The following is a 26,525-nucleotide window of genomic DNA, read 5'->3' as shown; positions in this document are numbered from 1 at the left end:
GATAGAGCAAATGCCACCCAGCTCCAAAACAGACCCACCGCTGGCCATCAGTGACAGTGGTAGCACCTCTGCAATAACAGTTAAGAAGGGGGGAAAACTGCTGCACAACAGCAGCCAGGAGAGAGGACTGATAATATGTGAGAGAAACAACCCTGCAGACACCCCGGTCAGTGAAGAAGGAGGGGTATGAGGTGCTCCAGGCGCCAGAGCAGAGATTCCCCTGCAGCCCGTGATGAAGACCGTGGTGAGGCAGCTGTGCCCTGCAGCCCATGGAGGGTAACGGTGGAGCAGAGATCCACCTGCAGCCCGGGGAGGACCCCACGCTGGAGCAGGTGGATGCCTGAGGGAGCTGTGACCCCACGGGAAGCCCACGCTGGAGCAGGCTCCTGGCAGGACCTGTGGACCCACAGAGAGAGGAGCCCACGCTGGAGCAGGTTTGCTGGCAGGACTTGTGACCACGTGGGGGACCCACGCTGGAGCAGTTTGTGAAGGACTGCAGTTGGAGAAGTTCATGGAGGACTGTCTCCCATGGGAGGGACCCCACACTGGAGCAGGGTAAGAGTGTAAGGAGTCCTCCCCCTGAGGAGGAAGGAGCAGCAGAGGCGTGTGATGAACTGACTGCAACACCCATTCCCCACCCCCCTGCGCTGCTTGTGGAGGCAGGAGGTAGAGAAAATGGGGAGTGAAGTTGAGCCTAGAACAGGCTGGGACGTTTTCATACTAAAATTATTAATTTATTTAAATTAACAAACGTGTTTGTTAGAGGTGCTTTTCCCAAACAGGCTGTAAAAGCTCTGTGGTAGGCACTCAGTATTTCCTGCCTGCTGAAAGAATACAAGTTTATATGACAAGTCATTCCTCAAAAAGACAATATGCTGCTGAACCAAAATTAAAATAGTTGAAACAGCAGGTGCTACAGTTATTCCAAATGAAAAGTTCACCATGACCTAGCAGTAGAAGAGGAACCCAAACAAGTACCCTCTCCTGTTAATCTTTGCTCTAACCTCAAGTGTAGAACGTCTCAGGTACATACTTTGTTTTACATAACTAAGAATGCATCACTAAACAAATTTATCTTGAGACTTTTAATAATTTATTTTCTGAGTGCATCTCATGAAGTTCACATATGCATCTAGCCTATTCTAATACAACCTTACTATTACAGTCCTCAAGACCTCATTTGGGATAAAGAAATTGCTGGTATAAAAGCCTTGGTCAACCTCAAGCTATAGCAAAGATTACTAACAGAAGAAAGGTATTCAAGCAAGACACTGCAAACCATATTTTATTAGTAGAGGATTTTTGGGAAAGATGTAGGCAGTCTGAATAGAAGTGTCCGTTAAAAACTGCTACAGATACTATACCAAATAGCAAGCATACATGTTTTCTCCTTCTGGAATGGGCATAATAGAGTTCATTTCCACACTATATATTTTCAAGAAAAATTTTTCAGTATCAGATATTTTCACACAGAAAAATTCTGTCAAAGCTGCTGAAAGGAGAAAGGAGCACAAGTAAAATATGACAAATAAATGGGATATTGCTTGAATAAAAGGCAGTTCTAGCATTTGACCAAGTTATCACATAGTTTTTCACCAATGTATCTTGGTCTTGAAATGCAAGAATCATAGAATCATTTAGGTTGGAAAAGCCCTTTAAGAACATTGAGTCCAACTGTTAACCTAACACTGCCAAGTCCACCACTAAACCATGTCCCTAAGTGCCACATCTACACATCTTTTAAACACTTCCAGGGATGGTGACTCAACCACTTCCCTGGACAGCCTGTTCCAGTGCTTGACAACCCTTTTGGTGAAGAAATTTTTCCTAATATCCAATCTAAACCTCCCCTGGCGAAACCTGAGGCCATTTCCTCTTGTCCTATTGCTTCTTACTTGGGAGAAGAAACCAACATCTACGTCACTACAACCTCCTTTCAGGTAGTTGTTGAGAGTGATAAGGTCTCCCCTGAGTCTCCTTTTCTGCAGGCTAAACAACCCCAGTTCCCTCAGCCGCTCCTCGTAAGACTGCCTCAAATTCTGTACTTTACTTAAAGTTCCAGCTGTATTATGAGACATATAAACACACAAAGAACAAAACCTTCTCTATTTTTTTTATATAATCCAATTAATGAGAATTTCTAAATGCACTGACATTCACATCCCATAGACCTCGGCTTTTCCTTTTCTGTAACATAAAGAACATGGATAAGCTGTCAGGGCATCATGTTTCAGATCCCCACCCTGCTATACATAAACCATAAATTAACATTATGTGAGCAGATCAGCTGAACTTTTAGTCAGGATAAATATTTAGCAGCATAGCACCAGGGCAAAACTGAGGGATCAGTACAAGTTTTCTGTAAACTATGATAAAGACTAAGAGAGCTCCACTCTTGAATATAAGGAGACATACTGAACACTAAGCAGTTTCTCTCACTGTTTACTATTAAAAGAATCTTTGCCTTTTCATAAAGGCCAAAAAAAAAAAGAAAAAAAGGTGGTGAATTAGAGACTGAAGTGCTGCAGCCAGATTTTTTTTACCAGTTGGTTGTCCCCTTAGTGATTTTTGAACATATATTCCTAAAGATATAAGATATTAGTTCACCATAAACTATGGAAGTATTTAAACACCTAGAGTAGATGGTGGTCTTTGAATCCTGTATATTGCCCCCTAAAACAGATTTTGATAGCTGGATGACTTAGATACCAAGACTTAAAAAACTGACACAGGGAAGTGATAGGGTTTAGAAATATCTCAGTATATAAGACTTAAGTTTCTAAAATTCTCTTCAGAATATGCCTTAAGTGATCTTATTGAACTTTTATTGCCCAGTAACTCCACTTTAGCATTTAGGAGTAAATCATCCTCCCCACAATTTTCTCCCCAGGAAACTTCATGACTGAACGTTCATCAAAAAAGCCAGGATCAAATGTCAAATTATAGTGTGTTAACAAAAACAACAAGGAAAGCCTCAAACTTCCTGTAAAACGCTAAGGAAAGATGTAAATGCTAAATAAATTATTAAACAGCTGAGAATCAATTAATACACTGTCGTCAAAGGAATGGGTATTCCTATGTTCTTCCAAAGCTGGACTTTTTGGTTATTGGCTGAGAGCAGTCTTGATCATCCCAGTCAACATTATGAGGAACAACTGGCAGTCTAGGGGTTTAGCTGTAGGTAAGTTATCACCACTGCAGGACTGCCAGTTTCTCTTCCCTCCTTTCTTTTTCAGTCAATAATGATAGAATTTTTTGTCACACTTATTTACACCACTGAATATATCCTTAATGATAGCCAAGACTTCAGTGCAGTAAGCACTGTATAAATGTGGCGGGAAGGAGATGAGGAAGAAACAACTGTTAAGCAGAAGTTTGGGTCACGAAGTCCTTTTTCACTGCCCATTTCCTGAATGTACTTTTTTTAAACCATTAGCTAAAATTTTAAAGGTAAAGTTCATCACATATGTTATTTTGACTACTACAGCAGTGTAACTCAACAGCAAAGACAGAATTTTGAGCTTTGGACAAAGCTTACTGCAATACCATACTGGAGAACTCAGCATCTGGCAAAATTAGATAACAATTTGTTTTGAAGAACATAACCCAACATATACAGTGTAAACAAATCAGAAGACACTTGGCAGGTTTGATTTCCATTGATTTCCAAAGTATATTAGCAACAGAGATTTTGGGTTTTGTGGGAAGTTTTGTGGGGTTTTGTTTGTTTCTTTTGGGTTTTTCTAAATTACTATTATTATTTGGCTGTTGATTTGGGGGGGGGGTGTTTGTGTTTAGGGGTTTTTGGGTTTTTTTAAGTTTTCTGTAGAATTTGTTAGATTTTTTTTTTCAGCAATTCTAAAGAATTCTCTAATATCACAAGCATGCAAAAGACACAGATGTGCCAGTCAGTATGCTTGGCATACCATCATGTTTTTGAAACCTTTCTGGAGTCCTTCAGGAGAAAAATGTAGGGGTATGAGAACTGAGATTAATAAAACAAGCTGTACTAAAAGATTCCAGGTTTTTTGAATATAAAATCATCTAGATCGTTATCAACAATAAGGAAGACACTTTTTTTAAACAGCATAGTAAGAGAATTTTGTAAAAATCTTAATTTTTTTTATAAAGTAAGTTAAGAAAACAATACATAACTGTTAACAGTACTACACTGGCCTAAGTATCACAAATAAAAAATGCCTCCCAAAAGTGTTGAGTGAGAAAATGCACACTGAATATTGAGATAGTTATCAAATTTGAGAGGTGGATGACAACTTTAACCTGTTATTTGGGAAAGGTAGCACTACAACTATCTATGTAAATAGCATTAAGTATTATCTATAAAGTGTCCACACCTGTGTAAGAGTGCAAAGAGGAGGAAGAACACTGTCTCTCACCTAACAGCAACTATGTTCATCTGATGTCCTTGGTCTGCACCATCAGTGCTTCTGGAAATAGAGGTGGGGCAAAGGATTAGGAAGGCAGCGAAAAAATCAACCCCATTTGTGTATGCTGGCAAATAACAGGCAGAACACACCACTGGGCTCATGGCACAATCTTCAGGACAGCGTACCTAGATCAAGTGGAAGCAGCAGAAGCCTGCACAGGTAGAAAAGGAAGCACCAGAAGTCCTGTCCAGTACTTTCCATGATGTGAATTCAGACACATTGCCTAATGTATTTATGATGGTCCTCCACTGTTGGAAAAGCATTTCTGTTCCTATCCACCATGTCTATAACATTCTGTGTTTTCATTAAGAGGAAAAGCAGTAACTAACAGCAGCACTGATGCAAAGGCTTTGTCACAGTGATGATCAGAGTATGTTAACCTGCCAACACCTAGAAGTGTTATATGTTACAAGAAGCATCCATTTCAAAAACAGTGTTAAAAGCACAACTCAGTACACAAAAGGGATCAAAGTTTTTCTGTTCTTTGGGTAGTCTTCAAATTTCTCAAGGTACCATCTGAAAAACATAGACAAAAATCTGATGAGTATTGAGTCCTCAAAATGCTGTCAAGGACATTAAGTAATTGTTCAAAGTGTTCAATTTAATCCATATATTTCCTGGCTACAAACCAAAAAAATGCCTTTAGAACCCCCTCTGGAAAGAAAACTTCCATTTACCACACTCATCATAATGACATCTAATTACCAACTACAAGAAAACAAAGTTAACTGCTTCCAGCAATGGGAAACCAAACCAACAGATGTGGCAAGAGCAGCCAGGGAAGGAAGAGCCTGTTGTTGTGCAATTATGTTGTTATGCATCTTGAGTGTTTGCATTTTAGAAACAGAGAGGAAAACAAAAATCAAAAGCATTTAAGGGGATAACATACCAAATTGTATAACGACTTCACAAGGAAGCAAGGGATAATTCACATAGTGGAATGACAGTCCTGTTCTGGATAGAAACATCTTCAGTTCCAGTCAGGATTTGAATAATCAAACTAAATGTGGCAGACATTACACTAGCCTTACTGCTAATCCACCTCAAAGACCATGCCTATTTTCAAATCCAGACAGTTTCAAAAGAATAAATCCATAGCACTACCAAATGTTGTTATTTATCTGGTTACCTTATGTAACACACACATTTACTCCCATTTTCATATATTTATTCTTCTCCTTCTCTAAAATAAAATTTAAAAAAAGAATTAACTTCATCTGGGCTCCTTAAAGGTGCAGCTATTCATATTATCAATAGCTAAGTGCAAGATCAAAGCTGAAATAAGCAGAGAACAAAACATGTAATGCATAACCTGCAGCTATGGAATGCGAGCATTACACTATTTACCCTTTTCAGTCATTCTAAGTTTTTCAAACCAAACAGACTACACCAAAATATTTCTTCACTTAAATAGATTTTATATTTTTTTTCTGTACCCCTCTTCCATTTTTGTGCATTTTTCCTTTAGTGCAAATGATTCCCTTTAATAATGTTTAGCTTTACATTGTAAGTCAAGAGCTCTGAAAGAACGCTGTCAAGGCTTAAGATAGACAGAAACTAACCATGAAATTTGAGCCTGAAGAATGTAATATAAAGGAGAGATTGAGGAACCTTTCGTTGCTTAATCTGGCAAGGAAGAGACAAAGGGCCCTGTTATTGCTGCCTACAGGTACTAGAAGGGGAGTTAAGACAATGGAGCAAAATTATGAATGAAATGCAAACTCTTGCAGCTGAAATGCAACGGCCCCATGCAAAAGTGCCTAGATAGCAGCTCTGCACATAAGTACTCCATGGGTCCTGAGAGAACTGGTGGATGAAGTTGCTAAGCCACTATCCACCATATTTGAGAAGTCATGGCAGCCCAGCAACATTCTTGCTGACTAGAAAAGGGGTAACACAACCCCCATTTTAAAAAGGGAAATAAAGAGGACCCAGGGAACTATAAGTCAGTCAGTCTTATCTCTGTGCCTGGCAAGATCATGGAGCAGACCCTCCTGGAAACTGTGCTAGGGCACATGGAAAATAAGGAGGTGACTGGTGACAACCAACATGGCTTCACTGAGGGCAAATCATGCCTGACAACTGGGTGGACTTCTACAACAGGGTTAACGCATCGGTGGATAAGAGAAGAGAAACTGACATCATCTACCAGGACTTGTGCAAGGCATCTGACACCGTTTCACATAATATCCTTGTCTCTAAATTGGAGAGACGTGGATTTGATGAATGGACCACTCTGTGAGTAAGGAATTGGCTGGACGGTCACACTCAAAAAGTTGCGGTCAATGACTCAATGTCCAAGCAGGGAGCAGTGACAAGTGGCGTTCCTCAGGGGTCAGTGTTGGGACCAGTGCTGTTTAACATCTTCGTTGGTGACATGGACAGTGGGATTGAGTGCACCCTCTGCAAGTTCACCAATGACACCAAGCTGTGTGGTGGGGTCAACACACTGGAGGGAAGGGATGTGCCATCCAGAGGGACCTGGACAGACTTGAGAGGTGGGCCCGTACAAACCTCATGAAGTTCAACAAGGCCAAGTGCAAGGTCCTGCACATGGGTCAGTCCCAAGCACAAATACAGGATGGTCGATGAGTGGATTGAGAGCAGCCTTGAGAAGGACTTGGGAGTATTAGTGGAGAAAAAACTGACTATGAGCTGACAATGTGCACTCACATCCCAGAAAGCCAATCGTGTCCTGGGCTGCACCGAAAGAAGTGTGGCCAGCAGGTCAAGGGAGGTGATTCTCCGCCTCTACTCTGCTTTTGTGAGATTCCACCTGGTGTACTGTGTCCAGCTCTGGGGCCCCCAAGATAAGAAGCACATGGACTTGCTCAAATGGGTCCAGAGGAGGCCACAAAGATGATCAGGGGGCTGGAGCACCTTTCTTATGAGGGCAGGCTGAGAGAGTTGGGATTGTTCAAGCCTAGAGAAGGCCCCCTATATCGGCATTCCAGTACTTAAAGGGGGCCTACAGGAAAGATGGAAAGGTAGATTTAAATTAAATCTAAGGAAGAAATTCTTTCCTGTGAGGGTGGTGAAACAGTGGAACAGGTTGCCCAGAGAATCTGTTGCTGCCCCCTCCCTGGAAGTGTTCAAGGCCAGGTTGGACGGGGCTTTGCGCAACCTGGTCTAGTGGAAGGTGTCCCTGCCCGTGACAGAGGAATTGGAACTAGATGATCTTTAAGGTCCCTTCCAACCCAAACCATTCTATGATTCCATGACATGGACATCCTGGTGGACAAGTTGAACATGTCAGTAATGGATCCCAGCAATCATGAAGGCTAACGGCATATTGGCCTTCTTTAACAAGTATAGAGCCACCATGTCAAGGGAGGTGCTTATTATTCTCCACTGTTCAGCAGCTGTGAGCCTGCATCTGCATTACTACCTCCAGTTTTTGGCTTCTGGTGCAATAGAGATATCCACCAACTGGTGAGTAATCCAGCAGATGGTCATTAAGATGACTGCAGACCTGGAACGTGTAAGAGAGGTTGAGGGAACTAGCCTTGTTTAACCTGGAAGAGAAGTTAAGAGGCAGATCTAATTGCAGTCTTCCACTACCTACAGCAATATTAGAGGGAAGGCAGAGCCGTACCCTTTCCAAGAGGCACACAGCAAGTGGACAAGTGGCAGGGGATAGAAGTTGCAACATGGAAAATTCCAACTGGACATAAGGAAAAAACCCTCTCCATAAGAATAAGAAAAACGCTGTTCCAGTGCTTTGCCAGAGATATGCTGAAGTCTCCACCCTTGGAGACACTCAGAACTCAACTAGATGAGGCCCTGGGCAACCAGCTATAGCCTTGTGGTTAGCCCTGGTTGGAGCAGGTCACACCAGATGACTGGACAGGACAACCTTCAGATGCTCCTTCTCAAACTAAGATATTCTGCAACTCTGCTTACTAATAGCAGGTGGTAAAATAAGGAGAGATGGTCACAGGCAACAGGCTTGGAAGGTTCAGGTTGGATAGTAGGAAAAACCTGTTCACTGGGAGGGTAATACACACATGGAACAGCCCACAAACAAGGTGCAGGAAAACCTCCATTCCTGGAGGTTTTCAAGACTCCACATAGCCATGGCTGCCCTGATAGGCTGTTAGCAATGGCATTTTTTTCAGCCTATTTTCTCCATAAATTCATGTTTATTTCCTCTTATGCCACTAAGTTTCAGCATAAAAACCAAAGCAGGAAACCAAAAATAACCAAAATAAGATTAAGGTGTTCAAATTATTTTAAACACGCTATTCTTTAAAGGGAATAATTTCAAGAAACAATTCTTCTCAAACTACGATCCTTCTGTTGGCAGGAAAGCCACATTATGAATACAGTACACTAGTAGTCAGATTCTTTAATTACAGAGCCGAGATTTTATTAAATATCATCTACCAGAACTGTTCATATTGTCTATACACTTGATTATAGACAATATGATATAGGCTTGACTCTAAAGTGTGCTTGTTACAGAAAACTTTAGAGTGATTTCCAAAATTTTAACATTATAGAAACAAGTTTGAATCACAAAGGATAGTATATGATCAATTATGGCAATTTTCCTAAACTCATCTATAATCTTTAGAGATCTAGGATTAACTATGTTCATTTAAACATTATTTTGACCTCCTCATTGTACATTGCGTGTGTTTATGATCAGTACTATCCCACTGAAATTCTGCAGTGCTTAATACTACTCAGAGTAGTCTCTATCATATTCTCCACTGCAGTAGCAGAGTCTTTTACAAGACTTGCTCTGCAACATCCCTATGGGATGAGACATAATTTCTGAAATGAAAATGTGGCATAGTGTGGCATAGAGACAATAGAAATTATAAGACACAAACACTTACTGGTGGTGTTGCTTTGCCCTTGAACCCAAGATGAAGAGTGTACACAACGCAAATGCAAGGCTTTCAGTGGTGCAGCAGGCAAGGGCAAAACCAAACCATTCCAAGATCTCTCCAAAAAAGTTGGCTCCACTGACATACTCAAACATTCCTCCTAAAAGCAGGACAGAGTTATTTTAAAAGCACCTTAATCAAGATCTCCAATGTTATCTTTTACTTTAAGTCAGGTAAGAGCTATATCATGTCTCTATATAGTTTTTAAAGGCAATGGAGGCAGTGTTTTTCAGTTCAAGTTGTACTATGAAGGATCCTTCAGACCTCATGCTAAGACAGACCTTCTCCACCTCCATTTTTCCTCTTTAACTCATGAAAGAAAAGCAGATTTACCAGTACCAGAAGTGAGTTCATGCCTCTGTAAATAATTACTTAACAATGATATCAAACTGGCTCTTTGATCATAAATTAAACCTTTTTTAAAATATGTGAAAACAGAAAATATGCTCCTCTTTAAGAGTCTCAGAAAACACTCATAGGGTTAGTCAGCATACAATGTTTAATTTCTTTAAGTATTTAGAAATTAACTTAATTATGAATAATATTATTATTATGAATTAAAGTTCCATATTTGTACTCTAGCTTAAAACGTGTTGCCCTTTTGTTCTCAATTCCCTCTCAGGTCAAGTGCTTCAGCCCTGACACTCAGTTGAAAAAGTAATTGGCCATCTGCATTAAATGTGTTTTACAGCCAATTATGCATAAACAATCAGTACTCACCTGCTGGGAATTTTATAAAATAAGAAGTTTCACCCTAATTCCAAAGTTAGTGTACAATTTGATAACATCTCAGTATGTGCTTTACCAGTGGGACTAAACAAACAAGTATCTGCCAAGTGTAATAAAGGACATGTTTTGACCTTGCTTTAATTATTTTGGTTTTGTGACAAAAGAGAAGCAGAATTCTAGCACTTAAACTGGATAAGCAATATCAAACAGAGCAACTCCTCCTGATCATGCAGCAAATAACATCTTATTTTCTTCAGAACTTTTTTGTACACTGAGTATGGTACAGTATGTTCATATTAATTTTTCACATGGACACTTGGATTTACATTTATTAACATTTTACAGTTACCTTCTTGGTGAAAAATAACAGTCTAGTACCTTGTATACCTAGTTCTCTGTTTTATTTTTAAAAATCTCACTAAAAAACAGGATAGAAACAACTAAAGGAAAAACTTAGAGAAACAGCAGAATTCAGAGGCAACTATTACTCTTCTGCTCTCACTGAGTGTAAAATACCTGGAAGAGTTTCCAAAAGTGTCAATAAACGTTAACACTTCAATAGACTCCGTAAGAAGTCCTTTTTTATTCTCCATTTTCCCATGAAAGCCAGCATTTATAATGCCTAACTTCCTTTGGATTTCTGTCCTCTTTTCCCTGTGTCTCCCCTACTGCAGTAGTTATTGCTCTCCAGTTACCTAAGATCTCTCCCTCTTCATATGTGGGACAACATAAGATGGGCCAGTCACAGTTGCTGAGTACTTTCTGCCCTCCCCTCCTGACCCCACACTGGGATTATAATTTAAGTGGCCTTTCTCCTAAAAGTTGTAGAATGCTATGTCACATTTTTACCACTTTTTAAAGTGGTACAGCCAAAGTTGGTTAAGAAATTCAAAGACTTGCACAAGCCACGCAATATCATGAAACAGATCCCTTGAAATATTTGGCTTAAGATGAAAAAAACTAGACTGTTTCCCACACTATGAAATCACTTCCCAAGATAGAGAACAAACTTCTATTTCCAGTTTCCTCTTGTATCATGAATTATTATCTCCCCTAAAATACACCAAGCTTTAGAAGGTCATCTTTGCAGAATCATTTTAGGGTGGAAGGACCTCTTGAGATCATCTAGTCCAACCCCTTCTGGCTCAAGCAGGGTCAGCTAGAGCAGATTGCCCAGGACCATATCCAGTCCAGTTTTGAGTACCTTTGCAAATGGACACTCCACAACCTCTCTGAGCAACCTGTTCCAGTATTTGATCACCCTCACAGGAAAAGATGTGTTTACATGTAATTTCATGTGTTTGAATTTTGTGCCCAGTGCCTCTGGTCCTGTCACTGGGCACAACTGAGAAGAGCCTGGCTCCCTCTTCTTCATTCCCTCCCATCATGTACCGATACGATCTCCCTAATCATTCCCCGCTCCAGGCTGAACAGTCCCAGCTCTCCACTTCTCATACAAGATGCTTCTTTCATTATATAAATTTCTGTAACGTTTTTACTCACCTCTCGGTATCTTGTAACCAGTTTCCCCTGGTCTTCTCAGATTTCTGAGAATATGATCAGAATGAATATTGACTGCCATGCCAATCAACCATCCTATAAAACCTGAAGAGAAATAGTTAAAATATATCTTTAATATACCGAGCCAAAGTGCTTGTTCAGAAAAGAAACTGCAGTCATATATCACATTATCTCAAAGCAGTAGCAACGTAAGCAGTATAAACAATTCTGGTGACATCCTGCACAATCCCAGTTCCACACTGAGCTCTTCAGTCAGCAGAGCTCACAGCAATCAACAGGTCTCTAGACAGGAACAGTACTGTAAGTATAAAATTTACTCTTATGTTGCTATACTTAAATAAATGTATGCATGCACATATATAAAGATGTAATGTATTTCCCTCAATTCCACACAGAAAACCAAACACACTAAAATTTTAAGCACTGTTCAACAGCCATTCTCATTCCTGCCAGAGAGACACATCTTAGTCCTCCTCTTTTTTTTTTTTTTTTTTAAACTGACAGTATATCAGAGTTTCCACAGCAGACTTCCGTGCAGTAAAAGTGTGCTGGGTTTGTGTGGTGGAGGTTTTTGGTAGCAGGGAAGAGGGGTACTGCAGAGGGCCCCTTTGAGAAGATTCTTGAGAGTTCCCCCAGCTCCAAGTCAGACCCACCTCTGGCCAAGGCCGAGCCAATTAGCAAACAGTGGCTGTGCCTCTGAGATAATGTATTTAAGATGGAGAACCTGGGAATGGGTTGGAACTTTGAAGACAAGTTACAAGAAGGACACCTATGAGAACACTGAGGTCAGTGGAAGGAAGGAGGAAGAAGCAGGGGAGGTGTGCTGGAGCAGAGCCCCCCTGCATCCTGTGGTGAGGCAGCAGGACCGCCCCTGCCACCCATGGAGGAGCAGATTCACCTGTGGCCTGTGGAGGACCCCCAGGACTCTGTGGGAAGCAGCAGCCCCCACTGTTGTAGTTTGGTGCTGGGAGGACTGCAACACGTGGAGGTGACCCACGGCAGAGCATCTCGAGAAGAATGCATCCATGGGGAGGACTCGCAGAGGAGAGAGTTGGTGGAGGACTGTCTGCCATGAGAGGGACACCACGTGGAGCAGGGGGAAGAATGCAGAAGATGCTTCCCCCCACCCTGGAGGGAGAAGCAGTGGAGTGATTGCACACCCCATCCCCTGCCCTGTGGCGGAAAGTAGGTAGAGATATCGGGAACAAAACTGAGCATGGGGAAGAAGGGAGGGGTGGGGGGAGGTGTTTTTAAGATATGGTAACGCTTCTCACTGTCCCATTCTGTCTCTTAAGTGTCATTATCATTAGTGTTTTAAATGAAAGTGACATCCTTTTTTATTCTTCCCCTAATAAGCCTGCCTTTTGCCGGTGACAGTTAATGGGTGAGCAACCCCTCCCTATCCTTATCTCCATTCCTCAGCCTTCTGTTTCATTTATTCTCCTTCCCCGCGGTGGTGGAGAAAGGGGTGAGTGAACAATTATATGGTGCTCAGTTGCCCTCTGGGCTCCATGACAAAAAGGAATAATAAAATTGTGAAGGAATTCATACATCATTTACTTGTGTCATTCAGCAAAATGGTTTAACCATTTATATGAGGCTTTCATACCAACTGAGATTAATGCCACATTCTGCATCCTTATGTCTTGTTGCCATAACTGCATGGGATAAATCAAAAGGCATTTAGGACAAAATTCAGCATTTTCACCCTCCCATGTTGTCTTTGGCTACATGTTATGAATGTTACTTTCTTTTGAAGGCAGCATTCTTTGTACCTAGGAGCAGACAAGGTTCAGGTTTTGAGGGTAGATCCGTTGTATTGTTTTGAATCCACCTCCAAAAGTTACTGATTTTTTTTTTTTTAATTTCCAAGAAAACGCCAGTGATGTGCTTCTAGAATAAAGTCACTTCACACACCAGGTAAAGAAAGCTTTGCCTTTTTGCACCCATATCTTGAGTCCTTCAGATGGTTCTCTTTCAATAGAGAAACACAGTAGTATGACCATCTCAGCAAAGACATTAAATGGATATCAAGATGAATAAGGCCATGTTGCAAGACTAGTAGGTTGTCAGAGCATACTTTACCAAGACTTAAGCTACATTTCAAAGCGAAGCTACCATGTAAATGGACCTTGCTGTAAGCAGACCTTGCCTCTCAAACAAGCTGTTAGAAAGGCAGCTTTCTTCTCACAATCCCTTGTGGGCTGCATTTACCTAAAAGACCTAGCTGTCTGCTTCCACATGGACTAGGAGGAAATGACTACTCTGCAGAGAAATTGAGGTTTCTGTGCAAAAGCTCTCTCCTTATTTACCTACAGAAACAACGTTGTTTGATTAGCTTGTTACAATCTTCTTGCATTACAAAACTAGTAGCAGAATTTAGTCTTGTGAACAAGCATGTTTCTTTATCTTTTGCTTATACAGCACAGTGCAGCAAATGTCCATTAGCAATCAAGGTATGTATAGGCTGTTTGGAAATTAATTTCCATTTTGTAATGTGATTTTCATTGTATATGTTTCAGGAATAGTACCTTCTCGACTGGCCTACTGTTATATATTTTTGAAAAGCTCATGTTATAAACTTTCACGCTGTATAATTAAATTATAATATAAACTGCGTTTCTGACAAATTTTGGAGGTTTGAAGTTCAGATGTCAAAACAGCAATTTCAACATATCTGCTTCTACGAGTTCAAACCTGGAGGTAATGCAGCACAAGCTGCTTGAAACATCAATGAGGTATATGGCCAGAGAAGTGTTAACGAACAGACAGTGTGACTTTGGTTCCAGAAATTTCGACATGGCGATTTCGACCTTGAAGATCAAGAAGGTCGTGGACGTCCTTCTGCTATTGACATCAATGAATTGAAGGCTCTGGTGGAAGCAGATACACGCACAACTGTTCGAGAACTTGCAAAAGAACTCGGAGTAAGCATATCAACTGTTTCTGAGCATCTGAAGAATGGAAAGTCAAAGCAGCTCGACAAATGAGTGCCGCACGAACTGAATGAGAATCACAGAAATTGCTGTTTTGAAGTGTCATCAGCGCTTCTTTTTCACAACCAGAATGACCCGTTTCTCGACTGTATTGTGACGTGTGACGAGAAATGGATGCTCTACAATAACCGGTGACGATCGGCTCAGTGGTTGGACCGCGATGAAGCTCCGCAGCACTTCCCAAAGCTGAACCTGCACCAAAAAGTCATGCTGACTGTCTGATGGTCTGCTGCTGGTTTAATACATCACAGCTTCATGGATCTGAGTGAAACGATCACAGCGGAGAAGTACGTCCAGCAAATCAATGAAATGCATCAGAAACTTCAATGGCTGCGCCCAGCACTGGTCAACAGAAAGGGTCCAATCCTTCTCCACGATAACGCGCCGTGACACGTTACACTTTCGACGCTGCAACGGTTGAACGAGCTGGGCTACGAAACTCTGCCTCATCCACCGTACTCACCAGACCTCTCGCCCACCGACTATCCCTTCTTCAAGCATCTCGACAGCTTCCTGTGCGGGAGACGCTTCAGAAACCAAGGGGAGGCCAAAACTGCCTTCGATGACTTCATCCCCTCCAGAAGTCCAGAATTTTACGCAAGCGGAATAAATATGCTTCTTTCTCATTGGCAAAAAATGTGTTGATTCTAATGGGTTTTATTTCGATTAATAAATTTTATTCTGAGATGAGATATGCCACTTCAAACATACAGGTTGAAATAGGCAATTAATTTCCAAACAGTCCATAGATGTCATATGTTAAATATCTTTTGTAGTAAAATTTTACCATAATCCTTTCAACTACATATTCAATGTAATTACATCATCATGAGATAGATCAATGTAATGAAGAATTTACATACCAAGTCATATAATGACATCATTCAAATACACAACGTGAATAATTCAAATGCTGTTGAATTCTGCTTCTAGGAAACCAGGTAATTTTAACTTTTTTCCTTCAAAACAGATCTCTATCCAATCTCTATCAGAGAATACTGAATCCCCACTGCATCCAGCAACAAGAAGTTTGTTTCTCTTACCATTAGTAATTAATTATGTATCCCTTTGCTAGTTGCCAGAGAAGATTGAGTCTACCTTAACAAACAAGGCATGTTATTCCTACAACTAAGCCAGTAATTTTCTCTATCCGTACAATAATTTGAAAGGAAATTTCTTAACAAGCACACAGATTCATTCTACTTAATATTTATACTAATTTATTTCAGTTTCAGCATGAGGAAAAATCTATATTGAAAGTTAGAAGTTTAGTATTCTTTCCAGAACTGATACTTTCTCAAGGGAGGAAATTAGAGACCCTTTGATTTCTCTGAAATGCCATTGCACTTTTGGAGAATGTTACCTGTGTTTTCTGTATTGGTATCTGTTTGTAGATACCAATAATCAGATTATGCAAAAAGACTGGCGCTTGCTTTAAGAGTGACCGATTACTATAGGTCAGTTTGATTCCGTGCATTTTAATCCCTCCTACTTGAAAACCACCAAATGTCAGAAGGAAACAATTAAATCTCTCTTCATGGACAACAAGCCAATGAATGTAGGCTATTTTCACAGCACCCTGCCTCAATCTGAAGATCCACCTTCCCCAGAAGTACTGCATAATCACATTGCCTGTGCCCATACTCTGGGCATTGTACTTCAGTGTCCTTATCCTTAGATCCTCACCATTGCCAAATCCTAGGACTGCACTCTACAGAGCCAAGAGCTGATTATATACCATGATCTGCATGACTTGGCTTTTGCCACGTAGACAGGAAGGGAGCCACAGTGTACTCCAGCAGATTCTCAGAACCACAGGATACACCACACAACATGAGGACCTCACAAGACTATTAAACTCAAGAGGCTTTTGCCCTTCATCAGAATAAATCTGGAGATTAAGGCCTGGGTTCATAATAGGAGAACACTTGCACAAGAACAACAGTAACTAGGTCTATATTATCAAATATCCAGTGCAACAGAAGAGCATGTGTGTGTTGCTGCGCCAGTGCCCTCTTCACCCTCATCCCTAAGGAATCTCACACAAAAAGACCTTCTGCTGGCTCTTTCAGAGTGACAGTATGGTAGCTGCTGTCTGGTTTACCTCCCCACTCTGGGTTTCAACAATATGCAGCGCAAGATGATGTATAGAAACAGCAGGAGGCCAGTTGCTACACCTGTGCTGAAAGTGCCTAGTAGACACATCAGGTGAACCAGTGCCTCATCTTCGATTGTATGGTTAGTTATTCAAAGAAGGCACATCTGGAGCATCCGGATGCCTGTAGATATTAGGAGAGATACTGAATAACACACACCCCTTGGTCATGAGACCATATCCAGATACGGACAATGCCCATGCTCTCTTCATGTCCGTTCTGTGTAGAGAGCCAAGGTGGTATGTGTGCTTGGTTGCCTGATTGACAGATAAAAAGCCTCACACAACAGACTACGTGCTGATGTTCTGTCACCTGCACCTTCTGAGTCACAGGTACTGCTTTGCTTCACAGAGTTGCTTCAAAGTGTTCTGATGCACAGAAGGGTTAGCCATCAACATTAGAAGGAAGTAGCTGAATGGGGATTTAAAGGAGTAAGAAAAGACATTTGGCATACTCCAAAGGGCTTGATGAAGCTCAAGAAAGCAAAGGAAGAAAGGAGTTTCCAACCAGAAGTGCAGACATTAGAAAGAACACAAGGATGAACCACACAGGTGCATACGCCCCTCTTCGTAGCATTCACCACAGGGTATCATGGCTAGTCTTGGTAAGTTCACAAGTTGTGTACTGGCACACATGTGTAAGGTACATGCTGAAAATTATGAAGCTGTTCCCCCATTGGTTTGCAAGCTCATGGTTTTATCAAGGGTTGTACCGCATTTGAAGCAGAGCATTTTCATTTCCTCTGAAAAGAGATGAATTCACTGCTCTGAACTAAACCAACACACAGTCCAGAGAAACTATGAGGGAACCACATCAGAACTGTACTGATGCTCCAAATCAATTGCTTGTATAGATAAAAGCTATTGCTTTCCCAGAACTAAGTCCTAAACATCTGAAAACATAGTCAGTTTGTATACTAAGCCTCCACAGACAGAACATCAGTTGTTTGAAACTTCTGATCATGATGGTTAATCAGTCTCACTTCTCAAAATTTCTGTCTTCACTGCAAATTTATCTCATTTCAGCTTCCAACTACACAACCTTGTTTGGCTGCTACTTGCAGACAATCTCCCATTTCTCTTCCACATATAACTTCATACGGATTGAAAAAATATCTTGTTAGCCCTCAGCAAATATGATTTCTTGCTATTGTTATTTCCTAATCTTCTACTCCATTTTTTTTCCCCAGTCATTTTAAACAGAGGCTTAAAGACACAGCCAGATGCTTCTGAAGAACTAGAACATGGCCCTGATTCATCGTTTACAGCACTGTATTGAGATATCTTTTGATTAAGGTGCTAAACTAGGAAAAAAAGCCTGCATTGCATCAGTCTTCAACAGTTTTGATCAATGGATCTTTTAATCAGGTTTCTACTGGATCGAAGTTTAAGGAGACGAGAATTAAAAAGTACCAAGAGAACTCCAAGTGTATCCAAGTGCCTAGCGCCCACTGAAGTCATTCCCTTTACCTCAATTTCTACATTTTTAAAGCACAAACAATACTGCCTCCTAATCTTGGCAAGAGATTTCTATTTCAATTTAAATTTCTTCAGTCTTATAGTCATGACACCATTTAGCCCAGTAGTCTTCTATTGACATCTGCAATAACACTGTAATAAAGAGAAAAAACTTCTTATTCTTTCTGTAAAAAGCTTGAGAAACCTGGGAGAAACACTAACTTGCTCTGGCTCCAGAATACCAAGAATGGTACTAGGTCAGATCAAGGATCCACACAGTGCAGTATTCTGCCTTTGACTTACAAAAGCAAAGAGGGAGTGCCTCAAGCCGCCTCCACCTTGAGTGGGAAGAGTGAGCTGCTAACTAGGGCAGAGGGGACTCAGAGTGGGTGATGAGTAGAGCGACAACGCCCAATACCCCTCATGTACAGAAACATCCTCCAGGGAGCTCATCAGAAGGGTGTAACGTGTCAGAAGGGTGTAGTGTGTCAGAAATTTGCACGGCAGGTAAGGCATGCAGACAGGGCATAGCCCCTTTCCTGGCTCTAGAGCTTATCTTACCTAGTATTCACCTTGTCGTCCTCCACAAGCAGACTGAACTACAGTCTCCACTCAGGTCAAAACCATCACCAGAAGGAACCCGGTGACCCAGACAGAGATGCTATGCACACATGCAGAGGTCCAGGTCCCTGGCTGCAGGGAAAACCTGAGCCTGTCATTTCTGCTGGAGGGCAGCAGTGGCAGTGACAGCACCTTTGTGCGCCGCGATCAGCTGGATGACCTGCTCAGCCTCATGGCTGAGCTCAAAGAAGAGGTTGAAAGATTAATAAGTACTAGGGAGTGTGAAAAGGAAATTGATTGGTGGAGTAGCACCTTAGTACCCCTGAAGCAAACGGAGCAAATGGAAGCTCCAAGAGGCAGGCGATCACTCACCCTCTTGTTACCACGCAGAAGGAGGGGACCTGAAATGGGGGAAACTGGAAACAGGCCCTTGTTCAGAGAGGCAGGAAAATCCCCTCCAGACCTCCTTCACCTTCCTTGGTGCCCCTTCTCAACAGATATGGGGCCTTGGAACTTATAAATGAAGAAAATGAATCAAAAAAGGAAGAAGATGAAGATCCACCAAGGCTAGGTCGCCCTAGACCATGTATTAAACCCAACTCTAAAAAGAACCCCAGAAGGGTCATTGTAGTGGGTGACTCTACTCTGAGGGGTGTTGAAGGCCTAATATGCAAACCAGACCTGCTTCACAGGGAAGTCTGCTGCCTCCCTGGGGCTCAGGTATCTCACAATAAAACTCCCCACTCTAGTGATACCTCTCTTGGTTTTTCAGGTGGGTAGTGATGATATTACCAGAAGTCCAAAATCAATGAAGAGATATTCAGAGCCTTGGAGAAACTGGTTAAGGGGTTAGGGGCACAAATTATGTTCTCCTCCATCCTTTCAGTTGCAGGGATGGATAAGGAAAATTACGGGAGAAGACAACAGATGAACTTGTGGCTCTGAGACTGGTGTTACAGGCAGGGCTTCGGATTTTTCAGTCACGGGTTAGTATACAGGACGCCAGACCTTTTGGCGTTAGATGGGATGCACTTGTCCTAGAGGGGGAAAAGGATCTTGGGGCAGGAGTTAGCTGGGCTCACTGAGAGAGCTTTAAACTAGATTTGAAGGGGGAAGGGGACAAAACTGGAACTGCCAGACATAAGCCACAGGGTAGATTACCAGTTTGTGGGATGGTGTGCCAGCGACAACCCTCACCCTGCCATCTCAGTGAAGGCAAGGGTTGGAGACATGAAGCACAACAAAGATACAAGGGATATGGATAGATCAGTAACTGTGGTAAACCTGTGAAAGCTCAGGCTGAAATTAGGACCTCTAAATGCAAAGAGGTGCTGGGGACATCAGCCCATCTGAAGAGCATCTATACCAATGCACACAGCATGGTTAACAAAGAGGAGGAGCTTGAAGCCATGATGAAACAGGAAAACTATGATGTAGTGGCTATTACAGAAACATGGTGGGAGTAGAAACATCACTGTCAGTAGATGGCTACAAGCTCTTTAGAAAGGATAGACAAGGAAGGAGAGGCAATAGGGTGGTGCTGTATGTTAGGGATTATTATGATTGCTTTGAGCACAAGTGTAGTGAAGACAGGGTGGAATGTCTTTGAATTAGAATTGGGGGAAGGCCAACAGGGCAGATGTTGTAGTAGGAGTCTACTACAGGCCACCCAACCAGGACAGAGAGATGGATGAAAAATGCTATAGGCATTTAGGAGAAATCTCACAATCACTTGCTCTTGTTCTTGTGAGAGACTTTAACTTCCCAGACATCTGCTGGAAATACAACACAGCAGAGCAGGACCAGTTCCAGAGATTGCTGGAATGTGTGGGAAACAACTTCCTGATGCAGCTGGTGAGTGAACCGACCAGAGAAGGTGCCCTGCTGGATCTCCTCTTTCTGAACAGAGAACTGGTGGATGATGTGGCAGTTAGAGGCCGACTAGGGCACAGCAATCGTGAAATAACAGAATTACCTATTCTTAGAGATGCCAGAAGAGGGGGTAGCAGAACTCACTTCCTGGACTTCCCAGGGGCTGACTTTGTCTTGTTTATGCACCTGCTTGACAGGATCCCTTGGGAGACGGTCCTTAAAGGTATAGGGGTCCAGGCAGGCTGGGCACTCTTTAAGAAGAAAGTCTTAATGGCACAGAAGCAGGCTATCCCCAGGTGCTGTAAGAGAAGCCAGCAGCAGAGAAGACCACCCTGGCTAAACATGGAGCTTTTACTGCAACTCCAGGAGAAAAGGAGAGTTTACAGCCTTTGGAAGAAGGGGCTAGCCACACACAGTGATTACAAAGAGGTTGTAAGGCTACACAGGGCAGAAATCAGGAGGTCTAAAGCCCAGCTAGAAATTAATCTGACTTCAGCAGTGAAAGATAAAAAGAAATTTTCTGTAAGTACTTCAACAGCACAAAAAAGACCAGGGAGAGTCTCCATCCCCTGCTAGACGCAGGAGAAAACATGGTAACAAGTGACGAGGAGAAGGCTGAGGTGCTTAATGCCTTCTTTGCCTCAGTCTTTAATGACAAGACTAGTTGTACTGATGAAATCCAGCCTCCACAGCCAGAAGACAGAGACTGGGAGAACGACCACGCTGCAATCCAGGAGGAGACAGTCAGTGACCTGCTGCATCACACAGACATACACGAGTCTATGGGACTGGATGGGATACACCCGAGAGTTCTGAAGGAGCTGGCTGGGGTGCTCGCCAAGCTGCTTTCCATCATTTACCAGCAGTCCTGGCTGAGCGGGGAGGTCCCGACAGATTGGAAATTGGCTAATGTGTAAGAAAGGTCAGAAGGATGATCTGGGAAATTACAGGCCTGTCAGCTTGACTTCAGTGCCCAGGAAGCTGATGGAGCAGCTCATCCTGAGTGCCATCATACAACACATGAGGGACAACCAAGTGATCAGGCCCAGTCAGCATGGGTTTATGAAAGGCAGATCCCGCTTGACAAACCTGATCTCCTTCTACAACAGGGCAACCTGCTTATTGGATAAGGGAAAGGCTGTGGATGTTGTCTACCTTGACTTCAGTAAGGCCTTTGACACCATTTCCCACAGCATTCTCCTGGTTAAACTGGCTGCTTGTGGCTTGAAGAGGCACATGCTTTGCTGGGTAAAAAAGCTGGCTGGATGGTCAGGCCCAAAGAATTGTGGTGAATAGAATTAAATCCAGTCAGCAGCTGGTCAGCAGTGGTATCCCCCAGGGCTCGGTTTTGGGGCCACTCCTGTTTAACATCTTTATTGATGATCTAGAGGAGGGGATCGAGGGCACCCTCAGTCAGTTTGCAGATGACACCAGGTTGGGTGGGAGTGTTGATCTGCTCGAGGGTAGGGAGGCTCTGCAGAGAGACATGGACAGGCTGGAGCCATGGGCTGAGGCCAACTGGAGGAGTTTCAATAAGGCCAAATTCCAGGGGCTACACTTAGGCCACAACAACCCCCAGCAGCGCTACAGGCTTGGGGAGGAGTGGCTGGAGAGCTGCCAGTCAGAGAGGGACCTGGGGGTGCTGATTGACAGCCGGCTGAACAGGAGCCAGCAGTGTGCCCAGGTGGCCAAGAAGGCCAATGGCATCCTGGCTTGTGTCAGCAATAGCGTGGCCAGCAGGGACAGGGAAGGGATCTGACCCCTGTACTCAGCACTGGTGAGGCCGCCCCTCGATTCCTGTGTTCAGTTTTGGGCCCCTCACTACAAAAAGGACATTGAATGACTCGAGCGTGTCCAGAGAAGGGCAACGGAGCTGGTGCAGGGTCTGGAGCACAGGTCGTACGAGGAGAGGCTGAGGGAACTGGGGGTGTTTAGTCTGGAGAAGAGGAGGCTGAGGGGAGACCTCATCGCCTTCTACAGCTACCTGAAAGGAGGGTGCAGAGAGCTGGGGATGAGTCTCTGTAACCAAGTAAAAAGCAATAGGACAAGAGGTAATGGCCTGAGATTGCACCAAGGAAGGTTTAGACTAGATATTAGGAAGCATTTCTTTACAGAACGGGTTATTAGGCATTGGAATGGGCTGCCAAGGGCAGTGGTGGAGTCCCCATCCCTGGAGGTGTTTAACAGTTGGGTTGATGTAGTGCTGAGGGATATGGTGTAGCTGAGAAGGGTCAGTGTTAGATTAATGGCTGGACTACATGATTTTCAAGGTCTCTTCCAACCTAGATGATTCTGCGACAAGGTAAAATATTCTCATTTATCTTCAGATCAAAGAGATCCTTCTATAAAGATTTCCTTGGAAAATTATACTATCATTTTGACAGTAGGCAGAAGTAGATGCTCACAAACCAAAAAACAGTGCAAACACAATACTTTGTCACTAAATAACTTACCTTTTAATCATATGCATTGCTTCAAGTATAGAAGTAACCTCAGTTCCTGGTAGGAGCGAATGATCAACTCCTCCACCCCCCCTCCTTGTCAGCCAGTTTTGTTCTTTGACAAAGCCCACTCCCATTAAGAGGGTGGGTGGGTTCATGTGTTTGCATGTATGTGTAAATATCCTATCACCAAGGACTTCTGGCATTAGAAGCATTATCTCCATATTTAGCAGCTACCCTTACTGGAGTTTTAGTCCATGAACTTGTTCACTTCTGTTTGACTGCATACAAACCTTATACACCTACATCAAGAAAAGAGGGATTTCTGTTTAATCTACATAATCGTGTAAAAAAAAATCTGCTTTGTTTGTTCTAAAACTGTATGCTGCTGCTTTCATTTAAAGCCTCAAGTTCATATACTGAAAAAACCCCACATAACCATACATGATCCGTATTACTTTGGTGTTAAAAAATAAAGATGACAGTCAGCTCATCTAGCATTGACATTGTGGGAAGAGGTGTCAGTTCACAGTTCTGCAATAGAGGTTAAAAGACTTCCAGCTACAACAAACAAGAGAATTAGCTATAAGAGAAGCTATAAAATGGGACTGAAGACACTATAATATTATAATAAAAAAATAAAAAAAGCTGTGAAGACAAAGGAAAACTACACCTAATGGTCTCATAACGCGTTTTAACTCACCTGTAATGAAACATGGACCTTTTAACCAGCCTGAAGGGTATTTTGCATAATTGCTTAAGCTTCGGCCTTGCAAGTATCCATTGTAAACACAGAATAGAAGCGCTAGCACAAAAGTGAAAAATGGCGTTGGTTTTCCTTCCCGGATCAGAAGAGGAAATATGAGTGCCCTATAGTGAACAAGGAAAGAAAAATTGCTTCATTAATCAGAAAAGACACTTTTGACGTTCAGAACTGTAATCCATAGTCTGTATTATCCTGCTTTTCAAATTCTCAGAGGAGTCTTTGATCCTAGTTCAGAAAGATAGTCACTCTTGCTTTAACAACTAAATGTTAATTTTGTTGCCTAATTGGAATTACAAGATCAGCACTCTCTCCCCTTCTAACAGAAATTTGAACTTTGGATCTAAGTCAATTACTTTAACAACAGCAGTAAAGACAACATGTTAAGCACATAGTGTTTTTATCCTCATTTGTTCCCAAATCCTCAGTGATATTATCAAGCTTTCTGAAATGAGCCAGGTCTCACAATCCCTATACCAGATCCACCAGCACTTCCAGGGAAAATACCAACCCCCTTGAAATTAACTTTACTGAGCTCAGTTTCCTCCTTGCCCTGAAAGTCCCTTGATAATCTTGGTCTACCCTATGACACCTGTTAAAGACATGACAAATCCACAACTGCCCAAACAAGCTCCAGACAAAAACAGGTGAATGTTTTTGTGCTCTGCCCCCTGTCACTAGCCAACTCCCAATCACTTACCAATTCAATTATAATCTATAATAGTTTAGGAGCAGGCTTACTGAAGCCTGAGCAACCTCCACATATTTTCCAGCTACCCCAGGACTACTTACTGCTTTAGAGGAGCCTTTCCAGAGGAAGCAAAAGCATAACAGCTTTCAAGAAAGCATTACCAATTCATTAATATGAATATTTAAAGCCACTACATTACAACAAAAAGAATTGACTAACAGACATCCCTTCCAGTCTAAATTCACCTACAGAACAGTCCCTCAGTCCAGCAATAAACGACTGAAAAAAAGAAACTGCACTACAGCTCAGCTTTCTGAACAAACCTTTGCTTTGTGTTTCTTAGCTTTTCCCAAATATTGAGGATGAGTTAAGATCCCATGCCAAAGCTAATCTCTTTACTCTTAATAATGCAAAAAGAGGAAGTAAAGACACACTCCTAGATTTGCAAAGCCAGTCAGCCACGAAGCCAACCATATACTGCATTCTTCTTGATTGTGAGGATGTGGAATACTTCTGGTCGAAAGCAACAGTCTCTTGCAATAAGCACTGGGAAACAACAGGGTATCAGCCACACACTCAGCTTGAAACTAGCCTAACTACTCTACTGCTGCTGGTTGCAAAATTACTTGTGGAGGATCGTCAGTAATTATTGTCAATGACTTGAAGGGAACAGCAAAAATTTTACCCAAGCTCCAGCTAAACTGCCTTCTCCCGAGCAGTTTTGTAAAATACCCAAGTACTACTGACTGCATGGCAATACGGGGCACTCAGCCTCAGCTTTCGAGTGCTTTAATGAGGCACTGAATGCCCTGAATCGGAAAGGATCTACAGGGATCTTTAAGTCAAACTCCTGAAATGAACACTGTGTTGAAAGACATCATTGGAAATTAGCTGCTGTTTCACGGTATTAAAGTGATATCAAGGATCCAGAGTTGAACTCTCCCTGCTGGAACACCGTGCCCTTAAGACTCCCTGATCAAGTCAGTCACTATTTAAGCGGGGATCACCACCAGAGCTACAGCTATAGGGTAGGGACGATGCCGCAGGCTGAGAGCGCCAAACACCCCCTTTCCATGCCGCTTCTGCAAGGCGCCGTAGCACGCCACTGCACACCGTGGAGCAGCAAAACCAACGCCGCAAGCACCGCACTGCCACAATTACTTGCCCATTTGGCGTAAAAACATTGAACACCTTAACATAAAGAAGCAGAAGAGACTTTAGTGATTACTGTATTTAATAATCAGCATTAATTAACAGCAGAATCTCGCTGCCTGCAGTCGGAAAAAAGTCAGTCGGGCGTTTAGCTCCAGACTGACCCCGAACCCGCACCTCTCCCGCCGCCAGCCACCCCCCGCTACCCGGCCGGGAGCATCCGAAGGGGAAGGCGGGAGGAAGTGTTCCCCTGCCAAGCGCCCCGGCGCAGGCGCCCCCTCTCCCGGGCCAAACAGCCGCACCTGTGCGCGTAGTGCACGACGAAGCAGCCCAGCAGCAGGCGGTTGGGCCAGGCGGCGGCGACCGCCCCGCCGCAGGCGGCGAGCCCCAGCGGGACGAGGAGGGAGGGCAGCTCCTGCAGGGCCCAGGCGGGGCGGGCGGGCAGCAGCCAGCCGAAGCGCCGTGAGGAGTACCGGCCGTAGGGCATGGGGATGAAGCACAGCAGCAGGGCGGCGGTGGCGCCCAGCGCCACCAGCCCGTACGAGAGGAGCTCCAGCAGCCGCTGCTCCTCCGGGCCCGACACCCGTCGCCAGAACCCGCACACGCCGCCGCTGATCTCCGTCCCCATCCCCGTGACAGACAGGCGCTGCCGTGTGTCCCGCCGTCTCCATTCATCGCCGGGCCGGCGGCACGGCCCACCCCGCCACCGGCCAATCGGCGCCGGGGGCGTGGCCTGCGCCGCGCCCTCCCGCCGCCGCCGGCACGGGAGCCGCTTCCGCCCGGAAGTGTCGTGCGAGGCGTGGCGGTGTGTCGCCGGCCGGAAGGCAGGAGCGGCGGGGGAGG

At 43.2% G+C, this 26,525-nt stretch overlaps 1 protein-coding gene across 1 annotated transcript; it reads right to left on the bottom strand.

Annotated features, from left to right (window-relative positions):
• Positions 1–6: 6 nt before the first annotated feature.
• On the bottom strand, positions 7–26,379 carry SRD5A1 (steroid 5 alpha-reductase 1). Its single transcript, XM_074899483.1, has 5 exons — positions 25,985–26,379; positions 23,780–23,946; positions 11,576–11,677; positions 9,293–9,443; positions 7–4,964 (listed from the first exon to the last, which is right to left on the bottom strand). The coding sequence occupies exons 1-5, from the start codon at positions 26,308–26,310 to the stop codon at positions 4,898–4,900; spliced, it is 813 nt and encodes a 270-aa protein (XP_074755584.1). The 5' UTR covers positions 26,311–26,379; the 3' UTR covers positions 7–4,897.
• Between the last annotated feature and the right edge of the window lie 146 nt (positions 26,380–26,525).

The sequence above is a fragment of the Athene noctua genome, chromosome 2, assembly GCF_965140245.1.
Source record: "Athene noctua chromosome 2, bAthNoc1.hap1.1, whole genome shotgun sequence".
NCBI classification, from domain to species: Eukaryota; Metazoa; Chordata; class Aves; order Strigiformes; family Strigidae; genus Athene; species Athene noctua.
The sequence above is the reverse complement of the archived record's forward strand: the minus strand, read 5'-3'. Positions and strand labels throughout refer to the sequence as shown.